General features: G+C 37.9%; 1 protein-coding gene across 2 annotated transcripts in view; it reads right to left on the reverse strand.

Moving 5' to 3' along the window:
* Positions 1-27,616, reverse strand: part of LOC127938747 (NBAS subunit of NRZ tethering complex) — a 122,252-nt gene that overhangs the window by 87,691 nt on the left and 6,945 nt on the right. For both annotated transcript variants that reach the window (XM_052535579.1, XM_052535580.1), the window contains exons 7-25: positions 26,896-27,029; positions 26,016-26,149; positions 23,241-23,333; positions 22,678-22,816; positions 21,122-21,187; positions 20,821-20,949; positions 19,212-19,275; positions 18,606-18,799; positions 16,776-17,036; positions 15,595-15,720; positions 15,155-15,306; positions 14,944-15,081; positions 11,322-11,400; positions 9,962-10,066; positions 9,480-9,616; positions 6,507-6,593; positions 6,278-6,431; positions 1,819-2,004; positions 910-1,083 (exon numbers count right to left, since the gene is read on the reverse strand). In XM_052535579.1, the coding sequence (XP_052391539.1) occupies positions 910-1,083; positions 1,819-2,004; positions 6,278-6,431; positions 6,507-6,593; positions 9,480-9,616; positions 9,962-10,066; positions 11,322-11,400; positions 14,944-15,081; positions 15,155-15,306; positions 15,595-15,720; positions 16,776-17,036; positions 18,606-18,799; positions 19,212-19,275; positions 20,821-20,949; positions 21,122-21,187; positions 22,678-22,816; positions 23,241-23,333; positions 26,016-26,149; positions 26,896-27,029 (2,552 nt within the window). The remainder of the gene's footprint in view (positions 1-909; positions 1,084-1,818; positions 2,005-6,277; positions 6,432-6,506; positions 6,594-9,479; positions 9,617-9,961; positions 10,067-11,321; positions 11,401-14,943; positions 15,082-15,154; positions 15,307-15,594; positions 15,721-16,775; positions 17,037-18,605; positions 18,800-19,211; positions 19,276-20,820; positions 20,950-21,121; positions 21,188-22,677; positions 22,817-23,240; positions 23,334-26,015; positions 26,150-26,895; positions 27,030-27,616) is intronic.

A 27,616-nucleotide genomic window follows, 5' to 3' on the forward strand; every position in this document is an offset into this window, starting at 1 on the left:
CACGTTTATGAATTTCCTGTGAGGGTAATTGATGCCTCAGGTCATACATTTTTATCATGGCCTAGTGAGACGGGATGTACATGTGTGTGGGTCTAAAGGCATTTTGTGGCTTTGGACTCAGAATTGGAATGGCATCCCTCTTTTATGGGTGTATCTGTGTGTGTGACAAATCATTCAAATTACTTACATTTATTCATTTAGAAGCCGCTTTTATCCAAAGTGACTTATGAATAAGGAAAAGCACAAGCAATTCATCATGAAAGAGCAATAACATTAGTAGTGCCACACTACTGAATTATTAAATCAGATCAGTACAGAATAATGTGATTTCTGAAAGTGTCTTCACAGCTCATACACAGGTCAAAATTTTCTTAAATTAAATTTAAGTGTCCAAAATGTGTCTATAAGGAATAGGAAGTATTTATGATTATGGTATCATGGATTTTGTTATGCCTCAGTACATCCTCATAAGAGAATGTTTGTGTGTTGATTTACTGGCCAAATTTGAAAAAAGCTCTGGGGAATCTAGGAACACCAACAATTGGAAAAATAATAATAAATAATAAAAAAATATACACTTCATTATAAAAAATACCAATGATAAATATTAACACTTATAATAAATGTAAATTAAATATTATATATAACATTATAAAAACTTAGTAATTGTATACAGTAAATAAATAAATATATTTATAAAAACCAACCTTACAATATACAATCTTATATATATATATATATATATATATATATATAACTAAATAAGATTAATAACATTTACAGTGATTTTATATTATTAACTAAATAATATACAGTTGTTGGGTTGGGTGTAGAACAAGGTTGATCATTAGTATTGTATAAAACTGCCTTTGTTTGGACAGTCAAGCACATGTAAGTGGTTCAGCTTACGTCTGGCTTTGAGTGCTGGAACATTTTGAGTGGGAGTGTAAGATCATCTTTGGCGAGGGTGACCAGATATTCTCTGAGCAGAGCAGAGGCAGAGCCCACCCCCTGTCCCTCACAGCGGTGCAGGAACGGGACCATCCACTGGAATGAATTCTTCACATATCGATCCTCGCTGGACTAAAACAGAAAGAAATTGTGAAATACAACAGAGTCTGTAAATGACAAAAACATGATTTGCTTTCATTAAACACAAAACGAGGAATTCTGAAGAATGTACTGATTTCAGTTTCCACAATTTTAATAAATAAGAAAGAAGAGTGTCCTTTTGCATGAGGAAATCATTCAGATCCTTTCTAAAGCTGTGTTTATCTCCTTTTATGTTCCGCAGAACAAATGAAGTCTGGAACACCACAAGGGTGAGTAAAAGCTGACAGAATGTTCATTACTGATTGAATTGAGTGTTCCCTCAGAAAACATTAAAAGTATCACTAGCAAACAGATGCTAAGATGGCGATTCACCCACTCACAGCATTTCTCCTTAAACGAGCAAACGAGTATTAAATCATTTTTAATGAAAGCATTAAATCCAAACAAGCCCGCTGGATGTGCTTACTGCAGTCGTAATGAGACCACCTTTGAAAACACAAATCTACACACACTCTAACAGAATCTCTCATTATCTCTAGTGCTCTTCAAGGTAAAGAGCTGCCTAAATATGAAATTTGTATGACTTTTGAGCGAAACAGGGCTGATATGAGGTGTATAGCAGCTATTGACACTTCAGAAAAGAATAAAACATTATACTATGTCAGAACTACATACAGACTGCAGTGGTAAATGTGAACATAATAATACAAGTGTTGAACGAGACTGTAGACAGCAAAACAAAGAGAGCACAGCCTCAAAACATACATTTTTCATGAGGAGGCGGAGCTTGTCAATGTCCCTGAGCTGCTGGAGCTCCTTTAGCGTGAGACTCAGATCACATGACGTCTCGTACACCAGTGTCTCCATGGTAACCAGGTCGTCGCACAGCACCTCCAGCCCAGGAATGTTCTGCTCTTTTCCCAGACGCACCAGAGACAGAGCACAATCAACCTGTGAGGACCAGACAAAAGCATAAGCAATCTAATAGAGATGCACAACAGAAATGAGGCAAGGGCTGCCTAACACACATTCAAATACGGAATATATTATTAAATATGTGTATTAATGTTTTTTGTGTGTGTGTTTAGTTTTTTGTCTACATAGCTTTTTTTTATTATTATTACTTCAAATTAAACTAAATTAAATGCAAAAAAATGTCTTTTTTTGTGATTTTAATTTTTGTTTCAGATAAAATGTTTAACATGATTCTACATTTTGACATTTTACTTCATTTTTTTTATAAATAAACTTGGTAAAATGTGGGAATAATTAGGAGTAAAAAAATGTTGATTGCTTTGAAAAAACACAGAAATCCATTAAAAGAGTGGGTACATTTTTTTTGTGTGAAAATCTATGAAACCTGTCAGATCACACCAACAGAGATGCAAAAATATAAAAAAAAACTTACAAATAAAAGAAAGAATGCTACAAGTAAAAAAACCCTTAACAAATGCGTAAAAAGCAGAACCAGTCGATGAAATCCAACCCGCCTTAGCAGCCCATCAATACAGTTCACATCATGAGCTGACGATTGGTATTCCTCTACCAGTTGACAGGCAGGGCATGGAGCCAATCAATAGTGGGTGCCTGCATAGAGGAAATGATTGCTGCTGTTTTTCACCTGGTAGGAACCAAAACCCTTGACATTGGAGTTAACAAGAGCAGAACACCTCTGGAGCAATGCTGCCTTCACAACAACACGATATAACACTCCAATTACAAGCAATGCTGCTTAAAGGGATACTCCACCCCAAAATGAACATTTTGTCATTAATCACTTACCCCCATGTCGTTCTAAACCCATAAAAAGTTTAGATCATCTTCAGAACACAATTTAAGATATTTTGGATGACAACCGGGAGGCTTGTGGCAGACTGCCAAGTAAATTGCACTGTATGAAAGTATGAAAGACATCGTCACAATGGTCCATTTGGCATAAGTGGTTCAATCTGAATTTTACGAAGCGACAAGAATACTTGGTCACACTTTATTTTAGGGTCCAATTCTCACTATTAACTAACCATTAACTATGACTTTTGCCTCAATTAACCCCTTATTTGCTGCTAATTAATAGTTTATAAGGTAGTTGTTAAGTTTAGGGCAGTGGTTTTCAACCTGTGGTCCGCGGTGGTATTGCAGGTGGGCCGCCAATTATTTTCTGTTCATTTCCAGTCCATTCTAGGGCTGTGCGATTAAAAGAAAACGTCCTAAAATCACGATTTGAGCGTGCGCATATGCCTAACTCCAGGTTCACACACTGTCTGTGATGCGCCTTTTTTCTGAGCCAATGTTGACGGATCAGAGCGTTCTCACTGCGGTAAAAGGCTAGAAATAAAAACGTGCGAAAATAATTCATGTCTAACACATGAGCATAGAGTGAATTTGTTAGTGAACAGGATGCAGTTTAAGTGAGAGGAGACACGTTTTAAGTGTGCACACTCTCTCCTCGCAAAGCAGCGTGTATCTGAGCAAGCACGACCGGTTTTGTGACAGAGCAAAGGAAATCTGCTGCGAACAGAGAGATTCGCACTCGTGCATTATTTTAATGTGCTTTCGCGTTATATTTATGCGCTCTCACTGCTGACCACATACACATACTGTATACACACTGCAAACACCTGAGGCACCGCTACAATTAATGGGCTCTATGAACAATGCATGGCAAAAAAGAAAAAAAAGTCCCTGTATACAGGATTTTTTTTTTTATTTTTTTTTTTTGCGACAAGTCTATACATTTTTTTACATCTTCACTATAGTGATAATTTTGACTTATGTCTGTTCTAGAGATGTTACAACTTTTTGATAAAGCTCTGATTGGTTTTCTTTTGGAAATATGTTTCAAATTAATCCTGAATGCATTTATGACTGTAAAAGCACAATTGCAAAATTGATCAAAAAAATCGCGATAGTTTTTATTTATTTATTTTTTTTGTCCATATCGCACAGCCCTAGTTTATTCAATAAATATAGTTTAAAATCTAGCTTCTGAGTACTAAGTTATTAACCCAACAATAGCGGGGGTCAGTTCATTTTTTTGAAGTGGGCCGCGCAAACATATGTGTTTGGTTGTGTGGGCCACGAGTTGAAAAAGGTTGGGAACCACTGGTTTAGGGTATTGGGTAGGATTATGGATGTCATGCATTATATGTACTTTATAAGCACTAATAAACGGTCAATATGTTAACAATAGACATGCTAATAAGCAAGTAGTTATTAGTGTGAATTGGACCCTATACTAAAGTGTTACCGAATACTTTTTTACGTGAAGAAAACAAGAATTACGACTTTATTAAAAAATGTTGTCCTTCCGCATCACTGTAGCACCATTTTTGAGAACATCCGCTGAACGCAAACTGTGTATGCTCTTCTGCTTGTCTGCCACGGCACTTGGATACGTTTATTACTGGTATCTATGCTTTGATTTGAACAAAAACAGCACATCAGTGCACAGAAGAGCATGAAAAGTTTGCGTTCAGTGGATGTTCTCCAAAATGACGCTACGGTGATGCGGCGATACTGATGGTAGATGGACTATTCTGATGATGTCATTCATACTTTTCTGGACCTTGACAGTGCAATTTACTTGGCAGTCAATGGGACAGTCACAAGCCTCCCGGTTTTTATCCAAATTATCTTAAATTAATAAAGTTTGTGGCCTAATAGTTAGAAAGTTTGACTTGTAACCCGATGGTTGCAGGTTCAAGTCTCAGTGCTGGCAGGAGTCGTAGGTGGGGGGGAATGCATGAACAGCGCTCTCTTCCACTCTCAATACCCATGGCTGAAGTGCCCTTGAGCAAGGCACTGAACCCTCAGTTGCTCCCCGGGCGCTGGATCTATAGCTGCCCACTGCTCCGGGTGTGTATTCACAGTGTGTTCACTTCTCACTGCTGTGTGCGCACTTGAATGGGTTAAATGCTGATCACCAATTCAGAGTATGGGTTACCATACTTGGCAAATGTCAAGACTTTCACTTTCACTTAAATTGTGTTCCGAAGTTGAACTAAGCTTTTTAACGGGTTTGGAACGACCTGGAGGTAGGTGAATAATGACAAAATGTACATTTTGGGGTGGAGTTAACAGAACACTAAATCAGGATTAAAACCAGTACTTGAATTTACCTTAAAAACAAATGATTGCAAACAGCACACCATTTGTTTAAGCACAAACGGCCATCGTTCTCAGCCATTCTTCCCTTCTCTTTAAGGACCAAACAGGCAGCCAGAGCTCAGATAAACAGATCTCACACACTTTCATTGCACTATATTTCTTTTTTTTTCTTTTTCAATCTGCTCCCAGGCTACGCCCGTCCTCCTCCCCTCACTTCACATGTCAAGTTCTCTCAGAACAGCCCTTTCTCCTTGCTTTAACCTCTGTCTTGACAGAGTGATGTCTCTTCTGCTCTGCAGCACTTCCTGAAACAGGCTGCGCCTACATTTGAGTGATAGCAGTTGTCATAATGGTCAAATTCAGTGAGGACAAAAAGTTTGAGACTAGTCATACAACTAGTCAATTCAAATTCTTGTCCAAAAAAGTACAATTATGGACATACAGGACGAAGGCCAAAATTATTATAAAATAATATTGCTCAATAGATGACTTTTGTAAAATATAAGCACATATTACAGTATAAGGTTCTTATGAACACATAATAACAAAAGACAAGCTGTCTTTGGGGGTGGAGGGGGGGTGGGCTAAATCAGAAGAATGCTAATTAAAAGCATATTAAACCGGGGTCTCACACTTTTACAGCTTTTAGTAAAATAAAAAGCATTTGCCAAATTTCTTTTTTGTAGTTTCTTTTAGAACTGTTCTTTTAGAGATATGTATCTAAAAAGAAAGAAAGAAAGAAAGAAAGAAAGACTATAAAAGTATGAAGGAAGGAAAGCACAGAAATACAGAAAAAGACCGAGGAGTTCAGAAGCTCAGTCTGGTCTCATAATAGTTCAGATATCTCTCCATTAGGAGCGTCCACAGTGGACAGATACAGCGTTATCTAGTTCCACATTTGATCTCACAACACTAACAGCCCTCTGGGACAGCAGTAACTGTCACTCTGGAAGGAAGCAAATCTTCTGCGAGTCAGATGTGCATCTGTATGTGTATCGGAGGAGGTTGTTTGTTTTTCAGCCGGGTAAGGTGTCAGTCAAGTGAAAGTGCAAAAGAAAATGGTGTGCTTTGATCCATGTTTGAGTGTCAGTTTCTGTCAGCATGTACACTTGTGTACCTGGCGGGAATTGCTCTCTATGTCCTGTGCCCTGGTCAGGTACCATTCAGTCAGCAGTGTGATGGAGGGTTTAGCGCTACGAAACCTCTCTAGTTCTGGTTGTTCCTCAAATAAGAAGTGACAGTCATCCACTGGGTTGGGCTCCACCACTCCTCTAAAGAAAAGAACACACACAGTCACCAGCGATAAACAGAGATTTCAACCTCCACAAGCAGCAGTGTGATTTTACCTGCACTCAGGAACTTCACACCAGTCCAAATCTCTGTGTCGGCTCTCCTCCCAAGGAATGAAAGCCAAATTACCCTTTTTATCCACACTAGAAAGAAAGAAAGAAAGAAAAGTGAGAAAATTAACCAAAACAGCTTATTGTCACTAATTAAGCAAGGTTTATGGAATCAATAATGAGGCACCAAGATGAAAAATAATTGTTCAAAATAGAAAATTCAGGACACTAACCACAAATAATGTTGACTTTTTGAGGACAACTGAAATAGCAAGCCACTAACTAACCACACACATTGTTTTTTTGTTTTTTTCTAAGACACTTCAATAGATCAAAACAAGAAACTAACGAATTAACTAAAATTATCGCTGTCCTTTCAAAAATAACTAAAACAGCAAGCCACTAACTAACCAACAAACTAACACGCAACAGAACAAAAGAAGCCACTAACTAAAATTATTGGTGTCCTTTCGAAAACAATTAAAACAGAAAGCTAATAACTAACGCACAAACAACCTAACTTAGTAACCACAATTTTGAAGTGTGTGAGTTGAGTGCGAAAGCCACTCAATCATCTGCTAATAGAGCTTGTGAGCATTTTTGCTGTTTTATTGGCTTTGAACGATTGCATAAACACTTATATGCATCTAAATGCAAGTATCCTCATAAACACAGTCATTTAGGTCTTAAGGGAATGTATACGGCTGTGAGAGAGAGCGCATATGTAAACAGTATATTGGATCTGCACCTTTCTTGTAGTTGTTTGATATTGACATCGGTGACAAGGATTGTGAAATTTCTATGCTATAAAATTGTAATATCATAAAAAAACCTTATTAAAAAAAAAAAAAGGGCTATATCAAGATATTGTTATCGAGATATAAAATTTTTCATATCATGATAAAACATTTTGGTCATATTGCCCACCCCTACAACCAACTAACAAACTCAACTAACAAACAAACTAATTCTTGATGCCCTTTTAAAGGCAATTCAAACTTTGAAAGCCTGTTGAGGACCAACTCTAAAGTAGTTCTAAACCTAAATAAACTTCACAAGACCACTCTCAAACTAAAATGTCAGAAATAACAAGCGGATTCGGAAGTCACACTGAAAAAAAACACATTTTAGAGATGACAAAAAGCATTAGTCATCAGAGTTAATGTATCTGACTCTATTGAGCCCTTCTTAAACAGAGCTATCTATGTTAGTAGGCTCAAAACATACTGGAAATGGACAGTGAAAATGGAACAAATAACAACCTATAAAACGCTAACAATGGGATTTAATTTGTCCAGTTGGCCATTTTTAAGACTGAAAAGCACAATTATGTTCCTCACACATATATACACACACACACTCCTTCCCAAATGAGACAACTACTTATGCAAGGTCATGCATGTACACACAACACAATTCATAAGCCTAACATTCAAACCAGTAAGAATCCCAGCTATACAACTAATAAGACTTTTACACACAGTCCAGTTCAACAGATCCTGATCTGAGGCCTTGAAGCAAACAAAATACTTAAAACAGAAAAATTGGTGACCACTGGGCCAAAAATGGAATATCTAAATGTGAATTTTAAATTACTATGAAATGTAAAACTTGTTTCATTTAATAAATGTTACACATTTTCTAATCTTAAAAGCATTATATTAAATTAACCAGAATGTAAGATTTCACTATTTTACACATAAGCAACTGTAAACCGCAAGTCACAAAGAAAACTTCATTTGGCTGTTTCTTTCCAGCAGAGGCGGCAGATGGCGAGAGACTACTGGTGCGGCGAGAGTCCTGCAGCAGCGCTGTTAGCACTCGCAGGCTTCCGGCCTCCAGCTGCTGAGCTGTGATGGATGTTCACTGCAGAGGCGACTGACCTCCATAAGAGAGAATGGGCGGAAGGAGGGCGACCGGATCCAATACACTAAATCTATTCTGTCACCCCCATTACTGGAACATTAGGGGGGTTGCAAATGCCCTAACTCTGTGTGTCTCGGTCTTAACACACACAAACCCGTCCACTAAATCAGTGCACTCCCATACACACATACAACAAAGCGTGTTTAACCAATCAAAAACATTGCTAGATTACAATATGTACAAAACAGAGCAGCAAAAGCTCTTACCAAGTTCTCATCTCAGTGTAAACGTAAGTATAGAAGCTATTGCCTGTTTTGATACTTTTCGTGAATATATTTAGAGCGAGCAATTACATCAGTCTTTCTTGTCTGAGTTCTGAGGGTGTCAAAAGAGACAGCACGATTTTAGAGTGTCATCGGCAAACAAGATCTGTGCAAAATCCCTAAGGATGTCTTAACCGACGCCACAAAAGCGTTCACCATATTAGCACTTTCAAAGCTGCAAAATCTCATTTCTTCTAGCTCAACTATGAAGTGAAATGGAAATTAAAGCTAAACTGAAGTCTATTTTTAAGACTGCTCTCAAAAGATGTCGTTGAAAGTGATTATGACAAGTCATTCATGTAATACTACGGATGTTACATACACATGTAATTAAATAACACAACTCACAATATTACGGTGTATTTATTCTGCATTTTGTTTTATAAATTTGGAAATACAGGCAGCTTTGTTGATCTTAAGAGACTTAACATAAAAATACTCTCGACCTTTAACTTTTGAACGATTGTGTACATATTCCTTCAGTGTTTATTTTTAGTATTTCCGGCCCAGAGCCAGCCGGTTACTTCACAGCCTGCAGTTATTTCATAATCTTAAAGTCTTCAAGACTAAAGAGCAGATGGAAAAGGTGCACTGCAAAAGGTCTCATTTACATAACCAACCTGTTTAAACTAGCACCTCATTCGGTCATATAGCAGACAGTACCTAATAACCTCTTTCAGTGGACCTGTCATCTTAAAATGACCTTTTCCCGTTACACACTTTCCAAAAGATTTATGTGGGTTTTGTTAATCCTGTTCAAGATAGGCATCTTCCAATAAGTAATTCTTACCCTGCCTTAGGCAGAAGGTCAGAGTACTCGTGAGGAGAGGTGGTTTCTGGGAAATTGCAGAGAATGGCGAGCTGGTACTGGAGCAGCTCAGATCCGTGGTAAGTGAAGAGAATGTCCAATGCCTGCACGTTACTCTCCTGAGAGAGAAAGAGAAAAGGCGAGAGGAACAAGATTGATAGAGATAAATAATTAATAGATGATTTATGAAACCAAACTATTTACAGATGGCTTTATATTCTGCAGCAATATTTCCCACATTACAAACCCCCAGAAGCCTTTGCATTGGGCAGGTGACCATATTTCAGACATCTACACTTTAAAATACTCACAGAATATGGGGGGAATCTATCTTTTATTCTACAAGCTAGCGAGAACACACACACTTATCCACAAAACTGTGAAATGGTGACTATAACTCATGCCGCGGGACCCCGTTACACACGCTCTTGTCATAGACGGAGAACAAAGGAAGAGAGATTTACCCTTGCATACGTTCTTGCTGACAGAACAATATTCTGGTTGCGGAACTTCTTGAAAAACTCAGCATCAAATCGCTGCTCTGCCGCATGAGGTCCACCCAGAATCTCCTGCAGAAAATGACAGAATGATGAAAAAAGAAGGATTAAAGATGAGAGGAAGAAAGCAAAACAAACATGAGAGTTCAGGAGAGGTCAAATCCTCCCAGTCCACACTGCTGACATTTTTCGCTTTGACATTTACAATTACAGCCTTTAAGTCAACATGGCCGCCATGTGTATGTGTGTGCACGTGTGCGTTTAATGTCTCAGAGGACTGGTTACATTCAGCGCTATTCCCATTGAAATCAATTACAAATGAAGACACTGACAAAGGCCATCCATTACAATCGGAGCAGGACATTAACTATGCGACAGGATGAAACGACGACACTCTTCTGCTGATGACTTTCAAATTGAAACAAAGCATTATGATATGAAGTCGCTCACGCATCAATTTATTCATAAAATGGTAAGATAAAATGACTAAGATTATTGAAGATTATTATCCTAGTAACACCATTCGTGTGGGTTTATAGTTTCAGGATGATCAAAGTAACTTCAAAACGTGTTTTTTTTTTTTTTCATTTTATTAGCAATTTATAACTGACCAACCTTTTCTGCAATAAAATATTTGTCATGTAGAAATAAGGTTTTAATAAGGAATAAGGTGCTACTGTGCCTTCTGTATGGATTCTGTATGGAAATTACATTTGTTATAATTGGCTAACCTGTACATACAAGCATAAATCACATCAACGGATATGAATGACAGCAGCTGAATACTAAATAGGTGCTGATGGTCTAAAACCACCTATCTGTCAAAAGTGGGTGAATTGAGAACATTTTCTCAACATAAATATTTATCCAGACAGAAAACACTGCTTAATTGCAATTACAAAAGTACATTGTTTGCATGTGCTTTAAAGTCTTGTCTTTTAAACATTTCATTCGTATGCTGTTCTGATGTGCACTTTTTCTAAGCGAATACACCTGAAGTGCACACACACACTAAAAATCCTGTCAAATAGCGCCTGATTACTGGGCTATGTTATCTTTTGCGTCTGATTGTGTTAATACTGCCACAAACACACAAGGTTTACAAATAAACACAGTTGGTTATGTCTAAAGTGAAAGTAAAGAGAAAAACGTCTGCGTGCCTATAGATGCATTAGATGTGTCTTAAAGTGACAGCAGACTTATACTACTACTACCTGTTCTCCATGATATAACCTTTTTAAACCCAAACTGGTTCCAATTAAAGCCAAATTCTGGAAATGTAAATCTTTATTGAATACAAAAGTACAGTTTTTTTGGAAAATGTTACCTCATAAGTGGCCAAACGGTCCAGATAGCAGAGAAGCTTCAGTCTACTTCTGCAGAGCTCCTTCTGCTCTAGAGTCAGTCTGGAAGAACATAAGATCAACAGGATTAAACATGCAAACACAGTCTTATCTGGAGCTTATCAGCATGCATCCACTTCAGAGAGCCGCCGCTAATATCCATGAAAAGGTTGTAATGATATAAAGCTTCACACACTCTGAGGGAGGGGTGGATGATTTTACAGGCATGTGCGTAGAGGCTTACAGATATAATGGAAGGCATTACAAGGAAATACGGAAGAATGGGACAATTTGTGATTGAAGAAAAAAAAGGGACTAAACAGAGGGAGAACAGTGCTGAAAGGGTAGTGAGCCATTATAGACCCAGATTAGGTCATCAAAGACAGGCTAATGTGAGGCGACCGCTGCCTGATTGCCTGGATGCCCATGCGAACGCGCACGTGTAGCAGTCAGCGTAAGAATCCACAGAAGGCAATTACAATCTCATTTCATTCTACCTGTATTACTGTGAAAACTTGAGCTTCCCATTGTAAGCGAATGAGAATTGCACATACACACATAGATCATTGGACTGGGGGAGAATATTGAACTGCAGGATGTTATCGCAGGGCAAACATGAAAAAAAAAAGATAAAAAGAATAGCCTATGCATTAACACACTCGCTCGTGGATGCTTAGCGCACATTTGTCGGTCGGATTCTTAGCATTGGCATGGTCAATCTAAAAAAATAAATAAATAGAGAAAAAAAAACTATAATAAGCATTAAAAAATTCAATGGAATGATTGTTTAGCAGGCTGGTTTATAGAGAAGAAAAGAAATAGGCTATTGATTTGTCGCAGGACAAAAATTTAGTAAAAAAAGGTGCAAATCAGGCAAAATCAGCATGTAAATTGTTGGGGGAAAAAACTGCCAATTGCAGTTAAGTACCGGTAGGTAAATATTACAATGAATCTTGAATGGTCAGTCTGATGAAGTGTATTTTCTGCTCTGCTGGCACCATCAAACATGTTCGCAAACAGGTTCTGCTGCAGGCAAAAAGCTGCCTTTATAGCGCACCAGGAAAACCTATTCCTCGGAATCAGGCATTCGTTATTACAACATGACACGCATTCAAGTCAGAAACATAACGGGGGAAAAAAAATGAAATAATTACATTGCGAACAATACCACTTATTAACTACAAATGGAGATCAAACTGATGAAAATTATTGATATATTTCACTTGTTATTATATAATATTTAACAAAAATCAATAAATAAATCAAGTATCATTAAAATAGCGTGCAAAATCATTCAATAGTGCAATAATTATAAAGTACATAGATTAGAGCTATGTATTATTATATACATTTTCAACTCCACTTCAAGGACACACTAGGCTAAGCTAGTTTAATTTGACCATTTTCATAGTTTAAGTAATATGATGTGCTCGTGATGTATAATTTAAATTATATGAACATCTGCATCAAAGACTCAAAAACTATTTCTCAGATTATTACACTGATAATAAAAAAGCAAAGACAAGGCGAATAGCGTATTCAAATGCAAAACAAAAGCATTGTCACTAAATAAGGTTTAAAGTTGCCAGCACACATAAGCCTGAGATGATCTCAAAATATACTGTATGTTTGAAAGGAGCTGAATTAACTGTAGGCAGTGTCCTTTTCAACTGGGAGAAAATCGCTGCGAGACTGAAGCCTGATTGACAGGCACACATTGTTAAGGGGAATCACTATCAAAATATGCAGTTTAGCTGTGATAGAGGAAAAAAAGAGAAGAGCACTAAACTTTCTATTGCTCTCAAACACACACACACACACACACGTGTATAAACCTTTGACTAGACCCAGCGGTCTGATCGATACTACCCCATTGCTATAATGGTGGCGTAGTTAAAAAGAAATTAACAGAATGTCAACAGATTGTCTTTTTTTGCCATTGAATTACCACAGCTGAGCGTCAGGAGAAATTGAAGTACACACAATTAGAGTCGCTCTCTATTTCTCATCCCTCTTTTTGTTGATGTGCCTGTCTATTTTCTCCCTCTTTTGCTCTTTATCTTCTTTCTTCATCACCTTTATCATGTCTTCCGCTCTATGAATGCTTTTGTTTCTCTGTTTTCTTCCATCTCGCCATTATTTTTCATTGGTTTTCTCTCTGTCAATCGCTATTTCCCCCTCGACGGAGTAAAAAGGAAATCATGCATCTTACATGGAGACAGACACTGGTAAACAGCCTTATTAACATGCACATTAAATATGCTGACTACATACAAACAAACAGCCTGAGGAGTAAACACACAAACACACACTCTGGTGTCAGACCACTGGTGGAAACGTACAGTAATTAAGTGAAAATTAGATACAGTTCTGTGTGATATGCATGGAGAGCATGCGTGTACACGTTTAACCAATTTACGCTATGAAAAATAAGGCAATTTCAACAGTGTGGTTTAATTAGTGCAGTGTTTACAGCAAATGTTAGCCAATCTAGGATTTTTTTTGTCTGTATCTTCTTCCCCATAGGGTGTGTGAGCATTCATAATTTGTGTTCACAGAGGACTCTTTCATTAAAGGCCTCTTGGGCAAAGCACAACAGAGGTATAAATTACCTTATGCAGATTAGAAATAAATCTATAAACGGCTTTAATTTTATCCTGCACCTCTTCCTCTCGCTTCTCTTTATCCGTCTTCCGCTCTTTCTCTCTGTGATGTCTCCAAGATCTCTTCCACTGAATTTAACTTTCTAATGAGCTTTATGAGAACATCTACTAGCGGTGAGTCACGTCCAACAACCAACTAGAGCATCAGTGACTAGTTTATCTGTATTTGTTTTGTGTATTTTTTTGTATCTGTGCAGGTGCAAGGGTTTTTAAACTAGGGTCAGGGGGTCCCCAGGAGACCACCAAGAGTATAAGGACATTTGAGGACAAAAAGGGTTTTCAAATCCTTACGGAATTACAACACATGATGCTTTGTATTGATGAACAAATGGTATTGTGAAAAATGCTGTATGAACAAAATGTATTTTTTTGGTTTATAAAAGTTTTGGTTTATAATTAAATGCATCTATAAGTTATGTCTACATTAATTAGTTTGCAAATTAATCCACAAATACATTTTTCTACAAACTAAGTTTATAAATTCAAATTCACTCAAATAATGGATAGAAAAAAAAAATTATACAGTCAATATACAGTATGGTACAATACATATTTAATACAATATACTGTATGTAAATAATTTTTAGGTTACATTTTAAGAATTTTATTTTGATTTAATACTGTGACTAATTTTGTTTGTTTAATAATTAATTATTAATTAATTATCTGTGGAAACAACATGTCTGTAAAATATTTCTCTGATACAGTATATTGTTGTTTACACGGGAAAGGATCTGAAACCCTGTACTCCTAAAATCTGGAAAAATAAATGATTTTTTAGAAAATGATGATATATACACATTATATAGGATTTAAATACAGCCTAATTATAGAGGGCTTCCTCTAGAGAGCTAACAGCCAACCGACTAGCAGAATCTTCAAGTAAGTAGTTATCACAAACATCTACCCAATCTACAATGTGTGTGTATGTGAGAGAACCTACTTGCTAAAGTCCACTTTCTTGAGGAGCTCCTGTCTCTTCTTGGCTTCCCTCTCCTTTCTTTGCTCCATCTCTTCCTCTGTGGAAACGAAGTCTTCATATGGACCATCGTCCACGTCCAAATCGCCTGACAAAATAAATCTATGACAGACAGCCTGGTTAACATACAGCTAAAGAGGAGATCTCCAGATCTGTGTTAGAATGGGTCACACACCTGCCCTGGTCTTCTCCCTCACCGATGGCAAACAGTGCTTCAAGGTCAGTTCCTTTCAGGCCATATTGCAGCAGCTCTTTGGCAGCATCTACATTCTCTGGAACCCTCTCCACACACTCATGCAGGACCCATGATCTTTTCTTTATCTTACTCTGTTGGGGGGGTTGGGGAGAAAAATCTAATAACTACTAATACGAAGCACCAATTTTGGTCAACACTTTTCAGCATGTCAAGATGTTAAAATACAATACATCCCTAAGGAGCCCTACACTTAAAGTGCAAACAAAGAATAAATGAATAATTAAATAAATTAATTAAAATAAGTTTGCATTAAAGCAGTTCTGACATTTTGAACACTGGGAAAAATTTAATTTGCATCGGTTATTTGCACTGCAAAATGTTTTTTGTTATAAATATTGTGGTTAAGGAATGACTTTTACCAAGTAGTCCTGAATGGAAGCGATGCTGACTGTAGATTTTCTCCACTGCCTCTGATAGACGAGATCAGAATCCAAACCATATGCTTGAGCAAGAGAGAGAGCCTCTCCATACTCCTCGTTATCAATCTGTGAACACACACACACACACACACACACACCAGATAAACTTCAACTGAAAGCGCTTAGTCTTATTAATGGTCCATCTATGGATGGACCTGTTAATATTATAGCAATAAAGTACATCTAGAAGGAGCTGGGGTTTCACACAAAATTGTGTTTCAACCACCTGTACAATTCCCTCCCTCTCTCTTTCATTCCACACTCGGGAAGGTTTTGTAAAGGGACTATATGTAAAAGGCTAAGCCCATGAATATTAATGAACTTGTGCTGATGTTGCTAGGTACTCTTCAAAGTCTACTTAATCTTTGTGGATCATCTGGTCACATTACATGAATTGTTATTCTTGTGAAAAGCCATCACTTTGGTTCTATTTATAATGTGCAACATGAGAGTGAGTTTGTTTGTTTTTCGTAGAGTTATACCAGCTTCTTTGGCTATTTTCAAGGAGAAAGCCGTACTTGACATAAACCAACCCAAAAATGAAATGGAACCTAAAGGTATATTAAAAACCCACTTTCCCTAAAAATTCTGAAATGAAAAACCTTTTCAAGTGTATCAACAGAATAAAACGATTTTCTCAGAGTAATCGAAATATTGCAATCCCATGAGTGATCGACTGAATTTTTATTTTTTTGGTGAAATGAAATGAAAAAAAAACTGGTTCTCTATCAGGTTCCAGAAGTAAAATTCCATGTATTTTCTCCATAGGGGAATTAACCATGATTCTGCTAAGAAATTTCAGAAAGAAATCTCCATCAGAAATAGCGAATCACATCAAAAGAACTCTTTAGTGCCCATGAAGCACTGCGAATGGAAAAGGTCTGTCTCCCAACGCACTCAAAATACTTGTTTCTTAATGGAAGTTTTAAGATCTCATACAGGTAAGATTACAAACTCATTTAAACTCAACTATATTTCATGCTCAGCAGTTTATTTATTTGGCGAGTTATTCTGTAGTAGGCAGGATAATGTACAGTCATCTGCTCATCACAATGACTCTACCTAAAGAGTTTGGTTTGGAGTGGGCGGTTGTGCTCCGTCTGGTTGTAATAGTAACTCACCTTCCTCTGGTAGAGCTCCTCTGGCGTGGTGGACCTCAGGCTGACCAGGCGGTAGTTCTTGATAACAGTGCGTGGCCGTTTTCGGGGAGGGGCGAAACGTTCCATCTCAGTCACGTAGTACAGCCCCTGCTTCACGTATCCAAAATAACGTGCTTTCGCCGAGGACTCTTCATCCGAGTCGGAGTCATCATCACAATCGTCCTCTTCACCCGTCACACTGCTCTCCAGACGAGCGCGCTTATGGGCCAGCTTTACCTCACACTGAGAGGACAGAGACCGATTCAGAAGAAGTTAATAGAACTTTCTGGAACATTTTTTTGACTATTAAAAAGACTGGATGATTTCGAATATGGACTTGAAAGACTAACAAACATCATTTCCGCAGGACATAAAACACATTTTCCTGGCAGTACCTGTTTGTTTCAGTACACTGAAACATCTATCAAACAAACTTCACACACACACAGTCGACACCACAGCTGTGTGCTGCATTTCCCTAAGGAGTGAGGAAACCATCAACCCAACATATAGCCAGAATAAAACCCGACATGTCTCTCATGCTCTCACTTTCCTTCTTTTCTCATCCCTCTGTACTCCCCTCCAGGTTCACATGTCTCTAGCTGTGAGAGCTTTACATCAATGGTAAGCACCAAAAAACAATGAGGAGGAGATAGAAGAGATGAGATTTTTTTCTTATCTGAGGATGAGGAGCGGTAAAGCACTTTTATGACGATGGCCTGAAGATAGAGAGAGTGTGTCGGAATGACACGACTTCCTTTACAGGAGTAATTACTGTCATCAGCGGCTACGAATGAAAGACAACGTTCTAAAGGCAGAAGTGTGTTGTCACTAGGACTTAAAATATTAAGTTTTTCTTTTGACAGTGTTATATGATATTCTTGGTAAGAAGTTTGGGGTCAAAAGTTAATTATGCACACTGGGTCTGCATTTACTTGATTAAAAACACACTAATATGGTGAAATATTACAATATTAAATAACCAATTTTTTTGTTGTTGTTTGTGTTTTTGATGCTGAATTTTCAGCAGTCATTTCTCCAGTCTTCAGTGTCACATGACACACGATCCTTCAGAAATCATTTTAAAATGCTGAGCTGGTGATCAAGAAACATTTCTAATTTTTTACAATTTTGAAATCCGTTCTGCTAAATATTTCTGAGGAAACCATGATGCATTCTTTAGGATTCTTTGATAAATAGAAAGCTAAAAAGAACAGCATTTATTTGAAATAATTATATATTTTTATAATGTTAAAGTATTTACTGTTACTTTTGCTGCATCATTGCTAATTAAATGTATAAGAAAAATTAAAAAAAAAATAATAGTTTTATGTCGCTGGGGTAAATTTTTAGCAATATCCCCCCAAAATTGTATGGGTCAAAATTATAATTATTTTTATTTTATGCCAAAAGATATTGAGTAAAGATCATGTTCCATGAAGATATTTTGTAAATTTCCTACCATAAATATATCAAAACTTAATTTCTGATTACTAGTATGCAATGCTAAGAATTCATTTGGACAATTTAAAGGTGATTTTCTTAGTATTTAGATTTTTTTGCAACCTCAGATTCCAGATTTTCAAATAGTTGTATCTCGGACAAATATTGTTCTATCATAATAAACTATACATCAATGGAAATTTCGAAAAATTGACACTTGTTTTGATGTTTTGTGGTCCAAGGTCACTTACGAATATATGAAAATGTCACAGGATTTCGAGTTTTTAGTCAATCAACTTCCTTTCAGCAAAATCATCACTGATATATCAGGACTATTCATGAAAACTGATACACATACAAAAGACACACCTCCAGACTGAGGAAGCCCCCGTCATGGGCCGAGGTGACTCGCGGTGAGGTTTCAAACCACTCGCACGACTTGCCAAGTAAGTTTTTGAGCGTCCGCACAGAGGAAACGGTGAGAGCCCCAGAACAGCGGGCTAAAATCAAAGCAGTCTCACTCCACCAGCTCACATCTAGCAGAGACTGGTACTGCTCCTTATCTGGGAAGAGAGAAAGAGAAAAAGAGACAGGTGTTAAGGAAGACAAGACACAGAAGAAGAAAAAATATCATAAATAAAACATTTCACAGACATTCATTGATTTAAAAGTCACCATTCCACAGCTGAAAGTGATAGATGATTTAAAAACATCGTTTTCAAAGAGGAAACGGAGAAGAAAGCACAAACCGAGGACAAGCAGACAGACAAGCTTTATGAAAACGTGTGATATAAACCCACAATCAAAATGTCACTGCCTGAATTTAACGCCTCTCTACAATGACAAGACGCAGGGCTTTATTAAAGCATTCTTCTCCATCCCACCACCTCTGTCTGGACTCACTACATAATTAATAGTGCTAGGTAAGTGTAGGAGTGATACACATCTAAAGTTAAGGGTCTGGCTAGTGGCTACCTTTTATCTTCTTTCTCTTCTCCAGCGACGTCTTCCATTCCGGGTTTATCTCGTCAAATCCCGGCTAAATGAAAGAGAGGACAACAAGAGAGTGTAAAAAAAAAAAAAAGAATAGCTAAGGGTGTTTTTTTTTTTTTTTTTAGGTGACAGAACGCATGCTGAACAGAAAGTGATGAGCAAATCAGTGGAACATTGCAGCATGACATTGGAAGTCAAGTGCTACAAAGAAAGAAGACATACAAGCAAAGTATACGCAAGAATAGATCAACTTATGACATATTGTTAAAAGGTGTGTTCATTTCTAGCTGTGCCCGAGAAAGCAATATTGAAGCTGAAGTGTGCCATCTTTTCCCATGTTAAGACATTTTATTCTATCCTAGGTGTTTGCCTTGTTAATGTTTTACACAATGAAATATAAATAGAAAAAAATAAAATTATTTGATATGCGTGGAATGAATTCTAGTTCAGAAGCTGTTGTATTCTAAATGGAAAGGGTCTTTTTATTTGATTTTATTTCTGTAATTCCTCTTAAATGGAAACAATCATGACTGCAAACATTTCTACAATCGCTTTGGAAACTGTAAATTTTAGTTTTTTGTGTAATGATACATGCTTGCCACTAGGTGTCAATTTAACAAATTGAGTACACTTAAAAATAAGCACAAAACAGAAATTACGTTTGTCTTTTCATCTTTACCATGATAAGTATATCATAGCTTCTCAAACAAACAAACAAAAAATGCTAAATTTGAATTTCCTGGTGACTTTTATATGCAGACAACTCAGCCATTGCCCATTGATTGCCCTTAAAAGTGTATACACTGTAGTGCTTTATTTGTTTTAGAATCCTGACCAGCCCTGCACGACAACAATGATTCAACCAATGGCGTGAGCTGAGAGCGTGATTATCTGATTGCTTGACCAATGACAGGCAAACGTTTAAAAACAGTTAATTACATTGATTGGAACAGTGGCACAGAAATGCATACTCTTCAGCTTTAAGGGTGCTTTCACACTAGGTCTTTTTGTGCGCACCCGGTTCGATTGACGCTCGATTGATGTCAGAGTTCAGTTCATTTGGATGCACTTAAAAAGGCTGGTGTATGGTTCATGTGAACACCGGTACAGTTCGCTGCTGATGTGAATGCAATCGTACCAAATCGCAGAAGTGAACCGCTATTAATGACATGTTATTTTATAAAAATGTGTGTTTGTGTTTCACTCACTTTCCTGAAAAGCGTGACTGACTCATTTTTGTTCGCCTTCAATGTTTACTTTAGAGCATTTGCAGTACATTCGTTAGACAGACATATGTGGCGTTATGTACCGAAGCTTTATAAACAAAACGTACGGTTCAAAAACGTAAACATATAAAAGTGCAGAGAGCAATGTTATGCATTTGCTGCCTTCTCCTGTGCCCCCATTACTAAGCAACAGGGTAAACAGCTTCTGGCTAGATGAAGCAAACGAAACACAATTCGGATCTAAATAAAATAAAACAGTCCAGTGAGGCAGGGGGAGTAATCGAATTCGGATTGGGACTAGGCAAGCGAACCCGAAGTGTGAAATCTCTGAAATCGAGCACAAACACACACAGTGATTTTATTACTTGTTCCTCTTGTTTCCAGCTGCCTCTCAGTTTGAATGATGGAATATCCCAGAGACTGAGACTGCCAGAGAAGTGGATCACAGCCAGCACTGTGCCATCAGGAGACAGGCTCATTCGGAACACACCATCCTAAGTAAACATACACTTTCAATTAGGCATTACACTATTTATTCAGAGTTATTAGCAGAATGAAATTGAGCTTTGGCTTTTCATTTTTTATGCTGTCATAGAAAGACAGGAAAGAACAGGCTAGCAAACAAATTAAGTGAGCGACAAAAAAAACTTCACCAATTTGAGTCACCTGTTCACTGTTATGCCTGGAGAAAAGTCGAAAGCTGGGAATCCTGAAGAATCCTCGCCTCTGGGACTAAATAAGAAAAGGAAATGATGATTCATAACGTCCTTTATGATCTCATGAATGCAAGCTACCAGCTGGTAATACTAGATTAAGGTTATCAAGCTAGTTTCTGGAACATGCTAGCTGATAACTAAATCACCAAAATGGACTTGTTAGAAACCAAAGAGACCTGATCACTTTATATGACAAACAGATTTAATGTAAACTTTATTCACATATAAACGCACATACATAGAGCAAATCACATAAGGTAAATACAGAAGCTTATGCCGCGCTAGAACAAACCTCACTGGTTCTCTTGCTTCATGGACAAAATCATGAGCTTTTGTTTTTACCATATGAGAAATGCTTTATATAGGAGTGTTATTTTTAGATACTTAGTAAATTAAATCTGTTCATCATATTTAAGGTATGTGTGAGAGGTCATAGTCAGTTTTCAACACCCACCATAATCTCTCACACGTTCAATAACACTATATCAAGCCAAGAACTAAATAAATAATTGAAAATTGAACAAATGTGAAGAATATTAAAACAGGTTCCACCAATTCAATCAGAAGTCACACGACTGGATCTGTAGGAGAGAATAAACAGGTAGAGGCTTCAGTACTAAAGCTCTTATTAAGCCTACAATGCAGCTTGCAGAGCTCACTACATAAAACCTTTACAACCTTAGAAAACCAGAAATGAGCCTGTGCTTTCAGGTTTGTGAAATACAGTGATGTGAGAATGAATGATTGTGTATTCTGAGCAGAAGTCAGTGCAGAAGTGTCTTTACTCCTTGAAATAGTAGTCCATAGTGTAATAGTACTGCAAAGTGAGAAAAACTTCCAATTCTTTAGTAGTGGCTGATAAAAACTAGAAAGAAAAAACAACAACAAAAAAAGCAATAACCCACATAATACATAGGGACCAGAATATCATAAAGACTGTAGGCTCTTTTGACCTGCAAGCATCCCCCTAGTAACTACCCTGAACATGATGTGAGGCCCCAAAATATGCCAAAGCAACCACACTGCTACAAGCTACAAACAATAACTTCGATTTCTAAGTAACACCTTAGCAACTACACAGGAATCAATAAGCTGCACATAAGCACCAAGTACTGAAGGTGGAAAAGAGCGCCGGCCATTAACATCAAGACAGTGATTTTCTTTAGAAAATATTCAATAATCAGTTAGAGCTCCACTGTTTTAGTTTTTTTTCAAAGATCAAAACCATGATCAGAAACCTGATATGCCCAAGATTTGTATTTAATCTAGTTGTAATTTTTTTGTGAAAGACTGAATGTCATGGATGCTGTATCATTAGTCAAGCTGTTGATTAGGGTTTTGATTTGATTTATTTTGCTGTTTTATATTTTATCAATTAATTTTGCATTTTAATTGTTTAATTGCAGCGCTTTTGGTGTGAGAAAAGCACATTATAAATAAAATGTATTATTTTTATTATTATTATTATTAGCACATTAATATACCTTTATATGTCCATAGACTCACCGCATTGATGTCATCCTCATAGCTGGTGACCTGTTTATAGTGAGGTGACCCTGACAACACCCTCCACGCTGTGATCCCGCAACGGCTCGCCCTGGACACATCACTGTCTCCAGACTCACAGCCTCCCACCAACAGCAACCTGAGGAACACACGAACACATCAGCAGCATGAGTCAGAGGAAAACACACACAGAGAGCACCTCAGCATGCTTCTGAGCTGTAGTGGTCCATGAGGGGCTGATGAAACAGGAAAGGGATCTGATCTGATCTACACATGTGAACAGCATTTACAAACAAATGTACACACACACTTATATACACCATAAATACTGCCCCCATGTGGCAGCTAAAGTCTAAAATATTTTCTTCTTACAAATCAATAAGCTCTGCCAGAGAGGATTTCAATTCAAACCTGTATAGGGAATAATCCAAATCACAAAAAGTGTGATGCAAAGATAGAGCTACGCCAGATGATTTTGAGTTCATTTTAAGACATTTAAAAAACATCCCTTTGACAGTCACACACACCCACACAACAAAACCAGCTTCTAGATGGGGTCTCACCTGTGGCCAGGATGATATATTGCTGTGGTAATCCCATTGGAATAGTGGGCGGAGAAACTGTGATTCTCTTGAAATCCTTGATTGGTTCCGACACTGAAAGCAGAACAGGAAATCGATAAATCAACATTATAATAGTCATTACCAGGCCAGATGAATAAAACCCTGTGGTTCAAGACACTGTTCAAGATAATAATCAATTAGGCTCAACAATAATGGTTTTTGATTCCTGTTTGATTTTGTCCTGGCAACATTTCCACTGGTCCAAACTGAAATGAAATGAAATAAGAAACATTTATTTTCCCATTTAAATGTTAAGCAAACAAGATAATAAAACAAAATATCAATAACAATAATAATAAATATATGAAATTAAACAAAAATAATAAATTAATGTAAATTTATTTTAATTAAAAAATAAAAAAATTCTGCAGCTATAATAATGGAAAACGACAGCATATGGTGCGAAACATTACCTCATCACTCACAACCAGCTATGTTAATGTTGCATAAGTGAAAACCAATGTTAAGTTTGCAAAGCATATTTGTATATGACCAAAAAAGCAATAGCTAGGGTACTGTAGGGGTCCTTGCGATCCCCTGCTCTCCACATTATATATGTTTCTATTATCGCTTCAGACGTTTGTTCTATTTAAACTTAAGTGCCCTGTGAAGTGGACATCACAGGATATTCGCTATGGTTCCAGTTCGAAGCGAACATATATCTTCCACTCAAAGTTCATTGAAGTGTGCGAGACGTGAATTTAAATTGTATTTATTTACAGCGGTATATGATGTCACACATGTCCATGTGCAAAGACATTGCGCAGCACAAATCCGTTAATGAAATGTTCAGAGGTGAAGTAAACTTAAACAGATTCACCCTGCTCAGGGATTACAGCGCAGTGAACACTGTGTAGGGACCATATCAATCAGACACAATTCATGCACAGAGCTCACTTCTAACGAGCTGATTATCTGAATCAGATGTGTTAACAAAGAGACACATAGGCTGCATCCGAAAACTCTAAAATGCTTCCTTCTGAGGCAGCATTCCAAGGCAAATTCTGCTTTACTTCCTGTCTCTGGAGGTACCTTCTTCTGATCAAGTTTTGCGAGGACTGGAATTGAGAATAGCTGCTGTAGGGTATTGTGTTGGAAACCTACATCAGTTAATTTAGTGCAAACAATTACACTATGATTTCAGTGAGTGAAGGGCAAATACAATCTCTGATTTCTTAAGGATCGAGTAAGAATATGGTTTCCTAAAGAGCTTTGTGTCAATAATGCTCTTGAAAGAACCATTTCATCCAACGTTAGGCCAACATTTCTGAATGACTGTGAACACCTCCTCAAAATAATGCTACTGCAAACACTTCCATTCGACAACATGAGGGAGAGAACAAGAAAAAGCTTTCTTCTGGCCTTCAAAGCCTACAGCAAATTTTCTGAGGAGAATGAAGCAGATCGTTTCATCTGCCATTACTCTCGCAAACAGACGATGGAAACTTTGAAAACTTGAGCTGACTGATTAAACAAAGAATTACAAATTGGACACTGCAGGCAATTTCATTAATACTCAAAGCTAAGCCTCCCCCTCAGAACAGAGATAAACAAACAAGGCAGGCTTTTGGGTTTAGTCGCAGTATATCTGGCCCTGAAAGAGTCAGAGGGAATTAGAGAGGATCGGCAAGTATCTGAATCATCAAAATCCTCTCTGGTGGTCTTGTTCCAATCTTTCAACATTTGATCCATGTATTACAACACAAATACTCTACTGTCTAACATCCCATAACACTCCTTAAACAACACAGAGAAAGATTAACACTTTCTTATCCTGCCATGTCCTCCCAAACATTTGATGATTGGCACTAAGGCCCAATCCCAATTCTATCCCTTAACCCTTCCCCCTACCCCTCTGAATTTTTGCATGTTCACGTGAAGGGGTAGGGGTGTCTCGATTCTCTTTTGGTTGGAGGGATAGGGGTAAGAGGAAGGGCCAGATGGCGTTTCAAACAAATATTTTTTAGGACCACACTTCAAACGAAGGGGTATGAATTATCTCGGCAACATGGCTGCTACAGAGAACAAAAAGACACATAAAAAAAAAAGTTCATATTAACGGTCATGTTACTCAAAGAGTAAAAAAAAAAATTGCTAATATTTGCTAACGTCATATCATTACAGACTGCATGATAGTGCCACAGCATATGTCTGATCATGGCGATAACTGCTGTAGAGACTGATAATTAGAAATTCTAACCAATAATTAGAAATCGCAAAAAAAAACTAAAAAGAATCTCAAATAATGCCTATTCAAGAGAGCAAGAGAGCAAGAGAGAGAAAGAGAAATGGAAGTTGCGTGTATTCGCGTCTGTGCGTTTATCTTTTTAGAGTGAGTTTACTTAAAAACAGCGATTGTATCCTCTCGTTGCTGGAAAATATTATGTAGCGATTCAGTATTTAAACTGTATTTAACAAAAGTCGTGGGGTATTCGCTGACAAGGTTATTTTCTCCTGGATGTGTGAGCTGCGTGGTTTCTGATATGTGTGTGTGTGTGTGTGTCAGTAAGCAGCTCATTAATCCAGAACGATAATTAAAGGCTCTAATGCACACCAGTATATGTGTGTATTGTAAGAGACGACGAATGATGACTTTTCATATCATTTCAGTTTTTGTTTGCTTTGCATTATTTTATTTCAATCCACAAACCTATTTGTTGAGCAATCAATCAAGGGTTTTCCCTTAGTAAAATGACAACTTTGCTCAACACGTACCTGACCAGGTAACTCTTGAGCTGACCGCTGTAGGTGATCACCAGCAGCTCTGCTGACCATTGGGCACTGGCAGTGTATTCCAAGAACATCAGGCCGGCTGCTGCATAGCTAAAGTCTCCCGGGAAGCTCATAGCCTAGAGACACATCAAAAAGATGAGGTAGAGTTAGAAGCAGAGTTTAAAAGTGACAAAAATATATGGAGTCATACAGGTCATTATACTCTCAGACTCTGCTAAAGAGAAAGGCCACCTTGTGAGACTAAACTAATAGTTTCTGACAGAGAGATGGAAGAGTGTAGAGTAAAGCGGGGGAGGATGAGAACCAGCAGCAGAGAGAGAGAGAGAGAGGACAGCGATAGACTGAATGAGACCTCACTGGCAGTGCAATCAGAAGAAATGTATAGGGGGTACGAGGGGGAATTTGAAATGGTAAAATGGGGAAAAGAGCTGCCTTTCTGATAGAGAAACTCCACAGAAAATGTCCTTCAAGTGCATCGGGGGCTTAGAGCTGAAGAGAACCAGAAAATGTGTTCCTTGCTTGGGCAACAGAGTGGGAAAAGGCCCCTCTCGAGGGGATCAGGCTTACCCGGGCTACAGACAGAGAAAGAGCAGGAGAATTTAAGAAGAGCCAAGCAGTGCAAAAATCCAGAGGGTAACGCACACAAGCCTGAAATTCAGTCATTAGGAGCCAGTCATTACAGCTATCACTTATACTGAAATAGATGAGTGTTTTAGCTGTGCAAAAAAAAAAAAAAGTTACTGTGCATGGAAAGTGGAACCAATGTCAGCAGAGTATGAGTGTGAGAAAGAAAGAGAGAGAATGACTGAGGAAAGGACTGTCAGAGAGAGAGGACGACAGAAGGACAGTATGAGTGACATACCGGTGGTATAATGAAGAGCTCGCTGCCCATCAGGTCAAAGACTCGGACCGTACCCGTGCTGTCAGCGTACGCCAAAAGAGCACAGTCATGACTCCACGCGACCCTGCGCCAGTGAGGGTTTGGATCCTTGGGTACTGCAAAAGGAAGGAGAACAAAACATTGGATTTGGAAACTCCTGTTTAAAATGTTGGGGTCAGTATGGTTTATGTCAGTGTTTTTAAAAGAAAGGCTCCTTTGCACACCAACAAATATACTTTAGGTGGATGAAAATCAGCTAAATTGTGGCATAGTTTTTATTATTTTTTTTTTTTTAAATCAGCCAATTCAGAATCGGCCTGTTAGGTCAAGCTCAATTTTGTTTTACGGTCTCCACGGTCAACAGGGAGGAAAACACAGAGCGATCAGCCATCAAACAAGTAAAAAAAGAACAAGTTCACCGCAGTCGAACAGCACCCGATCTGGTGCGGGATGAGCCCAAGGCTTTTTAATTAAGGTTCAAAAGCTCAGCGTGATTAAATCTGTATGCTTAAACACTAAAGTAACACTTATACACCAGCCGCATGATACAACAGCTTCAGGGGCTAGCAACTGTTTCATCCCCACAGCCTCCTGCAGACGACAGACCGAGAGCATCCAACAACCGTTCATCAGACAGGAGGGGGTTAATAAAGCAGACCTTTGATTAAAAACATTTTGGCTTTGGTCCGAGCCCCACCGCTGA

Source organism: Carassius gibelio, chromosome A20 (assembly GCF_023724105.1).
Source record: "Carassius gibelio isolate Cgi1373 ecotype wild population from Czech Republic chromosome A20, carGib1.2-hapl.c, whole genome shotgun sequence".
NCBI lineage: Eukaryota > Metazoa > Chordata > Actinopteri > Cypriniformes > Cyprinidae > Carassius > Carassius gibelio.